Raw genomic sequence first — 14,829 nt, forward strand, 5'->3', positions numbered from 1 at the left:
CTGTTTTTGAACCAGTTTTCGCAGAGCAAACTTAAAAGTAAGAATTTCTCTCTGTGTAGTCTAGCTTGAGGTTGAGGGCATGTGGATATCACTGGGGAAGTGGGGGAGTCTCTAAGGCACCTCGGCTCCTTTTGAAAAAGGTAGCTTTGAGGTCCACTGGCAACTGTCAAATTCCATTGTGTTCTGTCCGCAGGGAGTTCCCTTGAGCGTTAGCCGTATAAATCCGCTGATGGGGCCGAGGGGGGGCGGGGTACGGAAACTAATTCCCAGAAGGGTTTGGGGAATCTCGGGAGGGCTGGGGTTTTCTCAGTAGGGTTTTAAGGTTGCTCACAGCCACGGCTTGGAGCCACACTTGGCTAGAGTGTGGGCTTCTACAAGGCTAAGTCGAGGAAACGCACGAGGTGGGTTCGCGCGGGGCTGTCGGGGCTCGGCGGAGCGGGGGCGGTGACTGTGGGGCCGCGGGGTGGGGCGGGGGCGGGGCGAGGCGGGGCGGGGCTAGCCAGGCCGAGGTCCGGGGCGGAGCCAGGCGCGCGGCTCGCCCTCGCGGAGGCCGCTGGCTGGGCTCCGCCTCGCCGGGCTACGCAGGCGGCGGGGCTGCGGCACAGGCCGGGCGGCACCATGGCGGCGGCGGCGCCTGATGCTCCTGCGGGTTTTTCCGAGGCGCCGGTTCCGACTGCGACGGCAGAGCCAAAGGCCGGGGGCGAGGACAGTCGTGAGGTCCGAGTGCTGCAGAGCCTGCGGGGCAAGATCTGTAAGCGGGGGCCGGGGTGAGGGAACCGACCCGGCTGCGACGGCGGCCGCGGGGCTGAGGGGGCGGCGGGCGCGCGGGGGTGGCGGCGCCGGGACCGCGGGGCCGAGAGGGGCCTGGCCGGGGCCGTCCGAGGCGCGCGGGAAGGGCCGGCACGAGAGTCTGGAAGTGAGGGTGTGTTGGAGGGAGGCGTCGCTCAGACGGGGCGGCGTGGGCTGAGGCTGCCCCTGTGCGGGGAATTTGCCGGGGACGGGGATGGAGGGGGGCTGCTGGGGGCAGCGCCCGCGCGAGGGGCTTGGCTTTGGGGCGCGGCCTGGACAAGGGGACGCCCCCGCCCGGGGTGCGGCCGGGGGCGCGGGCCGGGGGCGTGAGGAGCTTCCGGCTGTCCTCCGACGCAGGCCTCCAGGAGGCTGAGGGCGTCGGGAGCCGCACCGTGGTGGGAGCCGGGCAGTAATTACCGGGGGGCGCGGCCGGAGGAGGAGGGCGTGGAAGGGGGGCTGGCCCGAGGGGAGGGGGCTGCCTGTTTTTCTGGGTTCTCGAGGTTGGAGAAGGCGCCCAGAGCTAGAGGAAGAGAGACGCCCCGGGACTCGAGTGGCCGCACGGGTGCTCGAGAGTGAGCGCGCCGGGAGGGGTTGGGGCCGGACACCTGTACTCGCCCCACCTCGCTGCGGCGGGGACTTGAATCGAGAGACAGCGTGACTGACAGGGACTTGAGGCAGGATGTAGTGGCTTCCTGTGAGCAGGTCTCAAAACACAGTCATCCAGCCCGCACTTAACCCACTTAATTCCTTTCTTTCTCATGCATTTAATTGTTTGTGAGTAAGCCAACCTACTTGCCTTCACATTTTTACTCAGAGGCCCCGAGTATTTCTATAGACAGACTATTTGAGTTCAGTCATTTGGACATTTATTAAAAAAAAAAAAAAATGACCCTTCGACTTTCGATTGCCAGTTTTTTTTCATAGACTACTATGAAATACTACTACTATTATTCAGAAGAAACGCTTTGGGGGGGTGCTATTTGTAATTTATATTAAATACAGCTTATTTTTGCTTTGGTCGATAATTAGCTTTGCTTCCTTGATTCTGTATCCTCAGATTGGAAACATGCTTCATATTTCATGTAAATAGCCCTTAGTCATGAGTACTTTTTACCTTGAAGAAAATCAGATTGCTTTAATATGGTTAACAACGCTCTTTCTTGCACAGGGTGTAAAATTTTCCTCTTTCCTAATAGTGATACTATTAATTGAATTTAAATTACCCCACTTTCCTTTTTTCAAGTTGCTCCCGCTTTCAAGAATTTGGGATTTTATTAAACCTCAGAAGCAGACATCTTAAATTCTCTCACCTTTTTATTTCCACAAGTAGTCCTGGGGTTCTTAAGAGAGTACAGTTCTTAAAACCTGGAAAAAATGACAGCAGAGAAGATCTTGTCAGTATCTGAGTTCCCAACATAACCTTCCAGGATATAAAATGTTTTCAGTATTCAAATTAAGTATTATGCTTAATATTTCATAAATCTAATATTTGGGAAAACTATAAATGAATGAGTAGAGCACCTCTTGATCTAGTTTTTCAGATTTTCACTGCTTTATATTTTAGTGGCACTCAATGTTAGGCAACATCTATTGGAGCCTTGCTGATTTATATAGCTGCAGGTTGTACCGTGGAACTACATATACACATGTCTTGGAGTTGAGAGAGTTGGGCCCTTTTCCAGGAGTTAGCTGCCCCACACCACATTCTCACCTCCTCCATGGCAAAGGTAGCACAGTAAATGATAACATTGTGAGTGAAACTCTAGCCTACAAATGAAAAAACACAACTTTGTTTCTATGGGAGAGAGCAGCTCCACTCCCCAGACTTGGAGATTGAACATCTTATTGCCCAGAATGCTATTACCTCTTTAGCCATAGTTAAAGTATTACATCTGTTATCTCAAGTCAGTTTCTTGCTTTTTGAATTGCTCAGCTTATAGCTCAGGTCATGGAATGTCCGCAAAAGGTATTAGGATACTTATTTAGGAAGGTTCTCTTTATTTCCTTCTCTGTTTTCTTTTCCCTCCTTTTAGCTGGTCAGTTGACCTTCAGAACCTGTGAAGAGATGCAGTTTTCTGTTTCCCTGAAACTGACATGTGGGTTTTGCAGGTTGGGCGCTGGGGGGCTGGAAGAGTCATTATTAGCAGGTGCTGAAGTCAGAGAAATGGGATGATAGTGGTTCTGACAATGCAGATATTAAGCGGCTTGGGGGTGGGGGCAAGCTTGTCAGCTCTCCTCTTCACAGTGCCGGGAGACCTTGGAGCCACTGGCCTGGAGATGTGCTGGCAGATTGCAAACTGCTGATTGAGAGCCTCTGACTTGGGGAATTAGAGATTCATAGGTCTGAAAGTGAGCCTGAAAGGAAATGTCCTGTTTCCTGGACTTGGACCCTTCAACTCCAAATTGTGCCAGCATAAAGTGAGGAGGAGTGGGTTTGTATATATATATATATATACACACACACACAGACGTACACACACGCACACATATATACATATATGTATGTATATATTTATGGGGCTTCCCCAGTGGCTCAGCAATTCCTGTGAATTGCTCCTGCAATTCAGGAGATGCTGGTTCCATCCCTGGGTCAGGAAGATCCCCTGGAGGAGGGCATGGTAACCTACTCCATTATTCTTGCCTGGAAAATTCCATGGATCTTTAGACATTTCATTCCAGTATTTATTAATTTCCCCACATCCCATATAATTTTCACATACATTTCCCACATATTCCTCAAGGTGAAATGACATTTTGTGGTCACTCCCCAACAGTCAAGTTTTATTTGCAAATCCAGGGTTGCCATAGTATTTGAGCTTATATGCTGATCCCCAGTTCCCTGAGGTCATCTTAGTGCAGTAGGAAACCACGGCAGCTCCAAATATTAATAATCAGGGGGCAGGTTTGGTTGTTGGATGTCCCAGTTGTCGTGTGAACCTTTGATACAGGAAAGTTAAGGTTGTACTCCATACTCCATCCTTTCATCTGAACTCCTGTGCAGTGAGTGTACTAGTATGTTAGACTTCTAGAACCACTTTGGCCCCAGCCCTCTAAAAACAGCATACATAAGTGAAAGATAGGGATTAGGGCTTTCTCCGTTATACTCTCAGGGTTCATGCTCTTACTGTGTGATGTTCTTCTTTTTGGTTAAGTTTGCTCTGATCCAGTTAAATCACGTTGTAAAAATGTTGCTCAAAGAGACCATGCTGCCTTATACATGGATTTACCTGCTCAAGGGAGACCAGATTGATAAGGGAGCCAATGAGGATTTGTGTGAATGTTGAGATGTGTGGTACAGTATGAGATCTGTGGGACCGTGATGTGTCCCAGAACTTACATGTTCTCCCTGGTGTCTTCAGATGAAGAATGACCAAGACTGTTTGACAAAGTAGGATGTGTAGGGTCTGGTTAAGTGCTTGAGTTTTCTTGGTCAGGTGAGTCGCCTCGATTTGATTCTTCACTTAATTTCTGACTTTTGTTAACTCTGTGTGTCTCTGTATTCTTGTGTGTAAAGTGGGGGTAATAAAACACCTCTATCTCATAGGATTGATTTGAGGATTAAATAAAACCCCCTCTCTGATTGTTTCTCTTTCTCCTCCCAAGGAGATGAATCAGAGTTGGACCATCTCTTAGGAAGGAGTAAAGTAGTAAATAAAAACTAATGTTTATGTTCTTGTCCAACATGTGCTAGCATTTCCTGGTGTACAAAGCTGATTAAAATGAATAGTCCTGAATTCTGTTTCATACATTGTTAATTATTATTCATGTGACTTTGGGCAGCTCACTTAACCTTTGTCATCTTTAAAATGAGAATAAATGCCTCATCACTAGGCATTTTTACTTGTTGTTCCCTTTGCTCGGGAGTGCCTTCTCCTTTCCTCCACCCCATATTTATGTCAGGGAACCCCTGTTCATCTTTCAAAAGCTTTCTCCATGTGATCTCCTAACCAGAGCCTTTTGGGGGAGCATTGGTACCTTTATTCCTGGAGAGACTGTGTTAGGCCTTTGTACTGCTGGGGGATCACAGTTTGTTGTTGATTTCCTTATTACAGCACATTTTATAGAAATTATTTATTATACTGTGAATTCTTCCAAGATAGAATTCATCCTTGTTCATGTTCTTTTTTTTTTTTTTTAAATATCCAGGTGTCAGCATGGTGCCTAGAACAAAATCGGCCTTTAGAAAATGCCTTACTTCTCTATATTATCCTGAGGGAGATTTTAGATACATGCTAGACATGAAAGTGTTCTGTAAATTTTACAGCTAAGCAAACTAGAAGATTATTGAAAGAAAACTACATGGACCTGTGACAGGAAGTTCATCCCTTTCAAAATCACACTGCCAGGTGACCTTAGGTTTGAACTGTTGCCAAAGTAACCTCATTAGGAAAAGTATTAAATTTTTCTAAATGCTCAGATTGCTTGTTATTAGGGGATTGAATATTGTTACCTGACTGTATTCCATGAATATTGTTACTAATTGGTCCTGAGCCTGTAAAAGAAAAATCTCATAATCCCACCTTACACATTAGATGTTTTTGTCATGGCAGGTTTAATTTTTTTGGTAATAAAATACAAAACTAAGACAATTTATTGACCATGCAATAGAATTGAGGAGAGATTAAAAAGAGTATATTCATGCTGAGAATTTATTATTATCAGATTTTTGAAATGAGATGTTATTTAATAAGTTAGTAGAGAGAGGTTAAAAAGGGTTTGTTCATGCCAAGAACTCATTATTGTCAGAAATTTGAAATGAGATGATGAGTTATTTACGATGGAGGAAGAATCCATCTTTCAGATGGATAGAAATGAGAGAAAAGGGTTCTTTGTAAAAGTTCACAGCGCAGTCTGCTAATCATTTGCTCTGAGGAAGACAGGAGGTAAACCTCAATGAGTTCATAGAATTTTTTTAGGACTCTTTGAATAGACTCTTAAGAGACTGTGGAACTAATGTAGCTAAAATAAAACTATTGCTTTATCCTTTAATCGTAGATGCTAATCCTATTTCTTGTTAATGTGCTTTATGAAATTATTTGACTATAATAGCAGATTATGTTTTACCTGCCCTACTAATGAAATTCTGTGTGCTTTTGAGAGCTGCTAACAGTTTTGTTGTAATGACTTAATGTAAATTAAGAAACTTTTATGTATATTAAGAAATTTCTGTGGTAATCTTTAGTTTTGTATGTCATTGTCACCAAAAATCCCTAGCTAAAATAATACACTTTATAAGGTTATACTGAGAGAAGGCAATGGCAACCCACTCCAGTATTCTTGCCTGGAGAATCCCAGGGACAGAGGAGCCTGGTGGGCTACTGTTTATGGGGTCACACAGAGTCGGACACGACTGAAGTGACTTAGCAGCAGCAGCAGCATAAGGCCATACTAGTACAACTCATGCAAACATGAGTGTAAAGTACTTGATAAATTTGTTACTGTGAACTTAGCTCTAAGAATATCATTAATGACAGAATGAGTTTGGGCAAATTCTTTAACTTTGCTGAGCTTGTTTTCTTACTTGTAAAATGAGAGGTCTGGATGTGGTCTTTCAGGTTCCTTCCAGCACTGAGTCTTTGTTGCGTTTTAACTTAAACCAGTTAGTTTAAGGTAGCACATCAGGTGCTTTTATTTTAGTGCTTAAATGTATTTAGTATACTTACTGTGTATGATATGTAGTATTTTTAAAAACTTACTTAAGATTTACTAGATAAGATTGTTTGAATCCTAACAATTTTTTTTTTTCTGTGACTGTTCCTTTACTCAGCAGTACTCAATGCATATCTGAGTTTCTTTGAGGACCCTAGCCTACTAGACTATGAAATGGGCCTGAGCGGTGAATGAGATGAAAAAAGGTTCTTACTAGTTTATCCTAAAGCGATAGTTTCTTTTAGACACCTGTATTCTTAGAGAATTATAGACGGTTAGATGGGGGAGGTGGAGAACACATCTTGTTCAGTCCTCTCACTTCACAGATGAAGAAGTTGACACTCAGAAACTCCATTAATGGCTTGCTGGGTGTTAGTCCACTGCTATCAGCTTTTGCTAAAATGCTACATAGGATGAATTCATTAGTATGAGTGTTGCAAAGGTACTGTGTTTAGTGTATGAAGATTACACTGCCTATCTAATGATAATATCCAGAAGTAGTAATAGATTTTCAGTGTACCATCTACACACTCTCATCTGTTCCTTTTTAAGAGCTGTGTGAAGTGGTTAGCGTTAGCAGTGAAACTGTGTTTGTAATTTAAGTAGAGATTGAGCCTGGATGTTTACCTGTTTGTGTCATGCTCTGAACTCAGTTGTTTTCAGACTTGACTGTCCATCAGTGTCACCTGTGAACTTAGGAGAATGCTGATGTGCAGGCTTTACTCCAGACCTACTAACTCAGACTCTCTGGGTGGTACTTGGACATCTGTAGGTTTAAAACATTCTGCAGGGGTGGGCAGCTAGAATGCTGAGCCTCTGCTTTTACCCATTGAACAGACTAGCCACCTACTACCTGAATGATAGCAACCTGCTGTGCATGACCATTTAAAAGATACCAGTAGAAATTTCAGTGTGATTACAGGGAGGTTTTCATTTGATTGTTTTTAAATGTTTTCCCTTCATTTGATTAGATAGTACAAATACTTGGTACCATATTCAAAAGGTAAGTAATGGTATCCATTAAAAAGTTAACTCTTTTCACTTCTTTTATCCTCTAGTCATTCCCTTCCCAGAAGCAAGCGTTACCAGTTTCTTGTGTATCTGTACAGAGTTTATTTAGGCACTTACACTTAAATGTATGAGTATTAGTATCTTTCTCACCAATATACACATCACAACAAAATATACACATGGTTTGCATCTTGCTTTTTTATACTTAATGGTAATCTGAAGATTTTTCACAAATAAGTGTGTGTGTGTGTGTATATGTATATATACACACACATATATGATTTGCTTTGCCTGTGTGCTCAGTCCTGTCCCACTCTTTGTGACCCATTGACTGTAGCCCGCCACGCTCCTCTGAACTTGAGATTTCCCGGACAAGAATACTGTAAGAATTTCTGCTCTAGCGGATCTTCCCGACCCAGGAATCGAATCCGCGTCTCTTATGTCTTCTACATTAGCAAGCAAGTTCTTTACTACTGAGTCACCTGGGAAGCCCCACATATATGTGAGATCTCACACACACACACACACACACAGGAGATGGGGGTGTGTGTGAGGGAAACTACCTCATTTTTTAATAGCTGCATAAAATTTCATCATCTCAATACACCACCGTTTATATAGCCAGTCCCCTATTGATGGACATTTAGATTTTTTCTGATGTTTGCTATTACAAACTTTACTGAGTAAATAAATAGGTATGTTATTTTTAATATTTTTTAAAAATATTAAAGCTTATTAATATATAAATAAATATGTTATTTTTAATATGATTGCATGTGTCTGTAGGATAAATTCCTAGATATTAAGTTGATGAATTGAGTGGTATGTGCATTTTTACTTTAGAAAGACAGTGCCAAATCGCTTTTCATAGAAACTATAACAATATATGCTCCCATCAGCAATGTATGAATGCCTATTTCTTTATACCCCCATACTGTGTATTTTAAAACTTCTTGATCTTTACTTGTCTATAAGATGAAAAGGAACACTAATTTTTAGTTTTAATTTGCACTTCTAAAACAAAGTTGAGAATCTCTTCATATTTTTAAGAGTTATTTTTATTTCCATTTTTTGGTGTTGATTTGGTTTGCCTTTTTTCCTGCTGAATTATCAGTCTTCTTACTAATTTGTGGGAATTATGCAGTAAGGAAGTTAGTTGTTTTTTAGTGGAAAGATTTTTTAAATTTAGATGTTTTGACTGATGTCTGCTTGTATTCTTGAGGAGAGTTGGTTGTGAGAGCCAATGAGGGGAGTCTTGTTGGTTTCGTCTACTTAAATAATTTCTGATATTAGAATAGAGATGGAGAAAGAACTGTTTGAGGAAAAGTAAGTGAAGAATTACCATAAACAGGTACTAAAACATAAACAATAGATTGGGAGAAGATATTTGCAGCAAATTTTACAGACAAAAAGAAAACTCTTATATAACACTTAAACTGTGTACCAAGCACTGTTTTAAAGCACTTTAAGTATTTCAGCTAACTTAACCCTCATGGTGACTGTAAGTACAGTTATTATCCCCATTTTTACAGATGAGGAAACTGAGGCATGGAATAGCTAAACTAAGTAACTTGCCAAGATCTGTCAGCTAGTGAGCCCTAGGCAGACTGGCTCTGTTACTCTTAACCTACTATCTATACTCCCTATTTGTTCATATCCAGAATATATAAAAAGTTCATCCAAATTTTTAAAAGGAAAAGACCATTAGAAAAATAAAGGATATAAGTAGGCATTCCACGGAAAAGATACAAAAGGCCATAAACATAAAAAAATACTGGAAAGGTTTGACAAAAATTAATCAGGGAAATAAAATTTTAAAAAGTCATCAGTTTGTGAAAAAACAAAAGCTCATTAATTTCAGTATTTGGTGAAAGTTTTTCTTTCTTTCTGTTGCCTGGGTTTAAATTGGAAAGCAATATTGGAGAGCATTTTTCCATTATCTGTTAAAAATTTAAATGTGTATTGGGCTTCCCTGGTAGCTCAGCTGGTAAAGAATCTGCCTGCAATGCAGGAGACCCTGGTTTGATTCCTGGGTCAGGAAGATCCACTGGAGAAGGGATAGGCTACCCACTCCAGTATTCTTGGGCTTTCTTGGTGACTTAGATGATAATCCACCTGCAATGCAGGAGACCTGGGTTCGATCCTCCTCCCACCCTCTGGAGGAGGGCATGCAACCCACTCCAGTATTATTGCCTGGAGAATCCTCATGGACAGAGGAGCGTGGAGGGCTACCGTCTGTGGGTTCACAAAGTTAGACATGACTGAGCAACTAAGTACAGCGCAGCACAGCACACCCTAATCATTTCTACTTCTACATATCTGCCCTACAGAAACACACATTTGCAAAAGAGGTATATACAAAGATGTTTATTGTTACCTTGTTGGTAAAAAAACAAAACAGAGGCAACTTAAGTGTCCATCAGTAGGAAAATGACTAAATAGTATATTCATATATATATTTTATAACAGCTAAAAAGAATGAGATGTATCTATAGTGTGAAAGGAAAGAACTTCAAGAAGTATTATTGTGGAAAAAAGAAGCCTCATTAAGGTGATATGTATAGTTTATATGTATCTTATCTTCTTTATATGTGTATGGAAAAATGGACAGAAAGATGTTTGAAAAGATGAACAACATTAGTTGTCAGTGGTGGACAAAGGGAATTGGCCTTATAATGATTTACTTTTCTAGGAAGTATATTTATGTATGAGCTATGTTATCGAAAAAATGACTATTTGTATAAATGAATTTGATCCAGTATTAGTCTTACGCTGTAAGAGCCTCTCTTTCTTTAACTGTTGAAGAGTATTCTGTCTGCAAAAACAGTAACCACAGGTTAGGTTGGATAACATTTTGAGTGCACATAAAGACAGTTTTTCTCTGAAGTTTTTGGGTAACTGATATAACTTCACACCCACAAAACTGTAAGAATAATATAGTGAATTCCTATTTGCTCTGCCTGTTTTCAACAGTTCTTTGCATTCAGAAAGTTGACTTTAAAAAAGTTCAGTGTTTCAGAGGAATGTAGTAAAAAGAATAATTCCAATCCCTTAAAATACTTTTAACATGTGTGTGAGTGGTACAGAACCTTTTCATTTTGAATTTGGACAGTTTTACTTTATTAGAATATTTTCCTAGTGAATGGGGGAAGTGGACTAATATTTATCATTTACTCTTTTCCAGACACTTTCCAGGATATTTTGTAAATTATTTCATTTAATTCAATTTCATGAAGAAATTTGTGATTAATTCCAGTTTTAGCAAAGGAGCACACAGAAAGGTTATTTGCTTAGGGTTCAGTGGGGCAGAGCCAGGTATTCAGAAGGTCTTTAAGACATTAAAGTCCATGTCTTTTTCTCTGTCAGGTTGCCTGTCATGGCATATTGGGAAGAGCTGATGACATTTCTTTTGTCAAGAAGTTGATAATTATCCCTAGATTGGTTCTGTCTAAAATAATGGATAGTCAATAAAGTTGAAATGCTATAAAAATTTATATTTAGTTCTGTTTTGAGGATTCACAAAAAAATGTTACTCTTCTAACGGCTTGACTATGCTCATGTGAGTTTTCTGCATGTTAATTGTTCCCTTAGAACACAACACTCACATACATGCACCTGTGTGGTGCAACTTCTTCATATCTTTTATTTAAAAAAACAAAACAAAAAAACTCTAGGTCATGACTGAATCCCGTTTTAGCTTCCTGAATGCTGTTACTAGAAATAGTAGCCTTATCCCATGTATGACTTGTCCAAGTAGCCCTTAGTTCTGCCACCACCTGGCTATGGTCTTTAATTTGCTTGCCATAGGAGGCTCTCTTGGTCAGCTCAAAAGCCTCTAAAGATTCATGTTGCCATAGGGACCACTGGTCTGTCCTTGGAGAGCTTTCTACCATATGTGCTTCGGAGTTTGGGTTGCTACTCGAGAAGGGGGCTGCAGGAAGCTTCGGGATCAGCACACGTTCACAACTGAAACCAGAAGTGGGCAAGGCAAACCACAGGAAGATCCTGCCTGCAACTTGGTGACGTCTCTCTATAACCCATGGACATTTCCTGGCAGTACCTTGCGAAACTTGTCTTTTCATGTGCAGTAGTTTGTTCTGAACTGAGCTTCAGTCAGAGGTGATTAATATGATAGCAGTATAGATAAGTGTATGATTATTATGCACATGACTTGTGTAAAACAATCGGACTCTAATTACATTCTGTAGATTTTCACACCGAAGAGCTGCATCTTAACCTCGTAGGACATTTTTGAGGAGTTGCCGTGGAATTCATGCTTTAACCTTGGCTTTCTGCCTTGTCAAGAATTGTTCAGGTATTAAAACCACCGAGCAGTTCTTGGCTCACCACCTGAACTGTGCTGGATTCTGGGAGTCCTTTGCCTACTCAAGTGCTTGCTCAGTGCTGTTACCTTGTTTGTGTTTTACTAGTAATTGCACAGTACCTTATTTTCATGATGGAGCAGGAGTGCAGTATTGGTGACACTTTATTATTCTCTATTTATTTAACCTCCAGGTCCCAGGTTAATATCAAATAATGGCCATTCTTAGGTAGAATCAGATTTCTGATAATAATTATATAATGTGTTGATTTTTTAAGGTTGCCCATCGAATGGGATTATAGAATCTCAGATGACATTTTTTTTTTAAAGTAATTTTTCATCTACTGGGAGTGAGAAAAGCTGCTTGACAATCCAGTTCTCTGATCATGTTAATTTATACACTAGAAACCCTACTTACTAGATATTCCAGCAGTCTCCATATGCCTATTAGTGACTCATTCTCTGCCTGAATAATATCGCAAACATAAATGTCTGTCTTTTCAGTGGTGCTTTTAAAATGACAACTCAAGATGAGGGAAGTAATAGCCATGTAACTTTGTCTCTCTTCAGTAGTTCTTAAGTGAGCTTCCAAGGTGGCTCAGTCGTTAAAAAAAAAAAAAAAACCCACCTGCCAACTCAGGAGACTTGAGTTCAATCCCAAGGTTGGGAATATCCCCTGGAGAAGGAAATGTCAATCCACTCCAGTGTTCTTGCCTGGAGAATCCCATGGACAGAGGGGCCTGGCGGGCTATAGTCCATGGGGTCGCAAGTGTTGGACACCGCTTAGCGACTAAACAACAGCAGCAGTTCTTGGGACACCCCACCTCCTTTTTTGCTACTGTACACCTGGGGCAATCTGACATACTCTGAAGAGGGTGACTGTGAAACCATTCGAAAGGTCTTTTTTGGCAGTTTTTCTCTTCTGTTCTCCTTTGAAAGCTGTAAAGAGAAGTGAATGAGAGAGCTCTTGTGTCAGATTTCTTTATTCTGTAGAAAGTATTTATTAGATTAGGTATATAGAAATTGGTTGAATGATAAATGAAAATGTATCATGTTGAAAGCATGAATTTTCTGCTACTTTTCTAGTAATCACCTAACCTCTCTGAGCTTCAGCTTCCTTTTGTATAAATTGGAGGTAGTAGTTATTCTAATCTTACAGAGTGGTTATGAAAAGATTGGATGACTTGGCATACTGCCTAGCACATTGTGCTCAGTTAAGTGCTGGCTGTAATGTGAGCAGAAGTGATAATTGGTAAAATTCACGTTTATAGTTTTCTTGATGAACAATTTATTTAATATAAATGTGTATCTAGTTCTTGTAGTGTTTATCAGATTAAACTGGCCATAGGCAGCAATATCTAAAAACATTTGAAATCAGTGTTGCCATGTGCTCTTTTTACAACTTTTCAGGAAGTTAGAGCTAGGGGAACTTAGAAGATTAACTAGTTAAGGGGTTGCATACTCCAGTCTACAGAGACCACCAGGCATAGTGAAGGAAAGCCAGGTGGGGATTGTTAGGATTTCAAAAGAGTGTCTGTCTACAGTTTCCATTCAGAACCTCATTGCCAGGACTCTCAGTGTTAAAGAGAAACCAGAAATGTGGACTTATTTATTATTAACTCTTCCAGTTCTAGATGTTGGCTACATTTTTCCTAACACTGTGCAAGCCAAACAAATCTCTGGCTGGCTGACCCCCAATTTTTGCCCTCCCCCTCCATCTGAAAGAATTCAGGCATCTCATTTTAGAGATTTGGAGCCTGAGATATTGAAAGGCCGGGAGTTTCTGCATCTATTTCCTCCAATAGAAATGTATTGTTTCTGTAATAAAAGTTTCATTACAACAATGAGCTCCTCTGGTGTGTCTGTCTTTGGTCAGACCTAATAGCTTGAGTGAAGGGAATTGTGTGCAGATGCTGTTTCTCAGGAGCCTGTAACCACGGAAGGGCACTACTAGTTACTGTTTACCGAGTGCTCAATTTTGTTCTCAGCATTATGGTAAGTGCTTTACCTCAGCTGGGCTTCCCTGTGGCTCAGCTGGCAAAGAGTCCGCCTGCAGTGCAGGAGACCTGGGATTGGTCCCTGGGTTGGGAAGATCCCCTGGAGGAAAGAATAGCTTCCCACTCCAGTAATTCTGGCCTGGAGAATTCCATGGACTGTATAGTCCATGGGGTCACAAAGAGTTGGACACGACTGAGTGACTTTCACTTCACTTCACTTCACTTACCTCAGCTGATGGCCACAGTAGCCCTTGAAGCATTATAATGACTTCTTTTTACACAGGAGGTTGAGACTAGGACATGTAGAGTATTAAGTACAAAACTCACGCTGAAACTCCTGTCTCCAAAATGAATTTGTTTAACTTGCTGTACTATGCCAGTACTGTAGATGTTTTCAGGATTATTTTCAACTTTCGTCTTACTGGAAAAGTTAAAATTAAACTTTATGTGAAAATTTGAAAGACCTTATATGTTAACATTACATAGGATTGTCTTGGGACATCCTTGCAGTCCATTGGTTAGGACTCTGTGCTTCCACTGCAGGAGGCCCAGGTTTGTTCCCTGGTTGGGGAACTAAGATCTCATATCCTGTATGTTGTGGCCAAAAAGAAAAAAAATTATATAGGATTGTCTTATGTATCTGTAACTACATGGTATAATAGTGTTTTATTCTAAGCTTGTGTACACCGAAACTTATGTTTTTAAGCGTACATTTGATTCTTTCTCCTTTACTCCCTTTTTTGGTTGAGTACATACATGAGAATGTTTGCATATTTTTATATCTTCCTCCCATCTAAAGTTCTAATCGTCTGTTTAGGTTGATACTCCAGTTATTAGAACATCATATCCTGAGTCTGGCCAAATTCTGAATTTTCCCTCTGTAGTACCTCTTCCATATTTCTTTTCCTCCATTTACCCCTTTGCTACCTTAGTTTAGGCCCTTGTAACTCTCAGTGATTTTCCTGAAGCATAGATTTGATCACACGGAAACTTCTAGTGACCCTGTTGCTTGCTGAATGAAATTAAAACTCCTTGGCTTGACATCACAGGTTCTGCGCGGTG

The 14,829-nt window shown here is 41.0% G+C and overlaps 1 protein-coding gene across 3 annotated transcripts in view; it reads left to right on the top strand.

The window, feature by feature from the left end:
* The first annotated feature begins 382 nt into the window (after positions 1-382).
* Positions 383-14,829, top strand: part of RASA2 (RAS p21 protein activator 2) — a 119,963-nt gene continuing 105,516 nt past the window's right edge. For 2 of the 3 annotated variants that reach the window (XM_043874238.1, XM_043874239.1), the window contains exon 1: positions 548-751. In XM_043874238.1, coding sequence (XP_043730173.1) covers positions 619-751 — 133 coding nt within the window. In that variant the 5' untranslated portion in view covers positions 548-618. Of the gene's footprint in view, positions 402-547; positions 752-14,829 lie in introns of those variants that run through there. The other variant, XM_043874240.1, reaches the window with a different exon arrangement.

Source organism: Cervus elaphus, chromosome 19 (genome assembly GCF_910594005.1).
Source record: "Cervus elaphus chromosome 19, mCerEla1.1, whole genome shotgun sequence".
Lineage (NCBI taxonomy): Eukaryota > Metazoa > Chordata > Mammalia > Artiodactyla > Cervidae > Cervus > Cervus elaphus.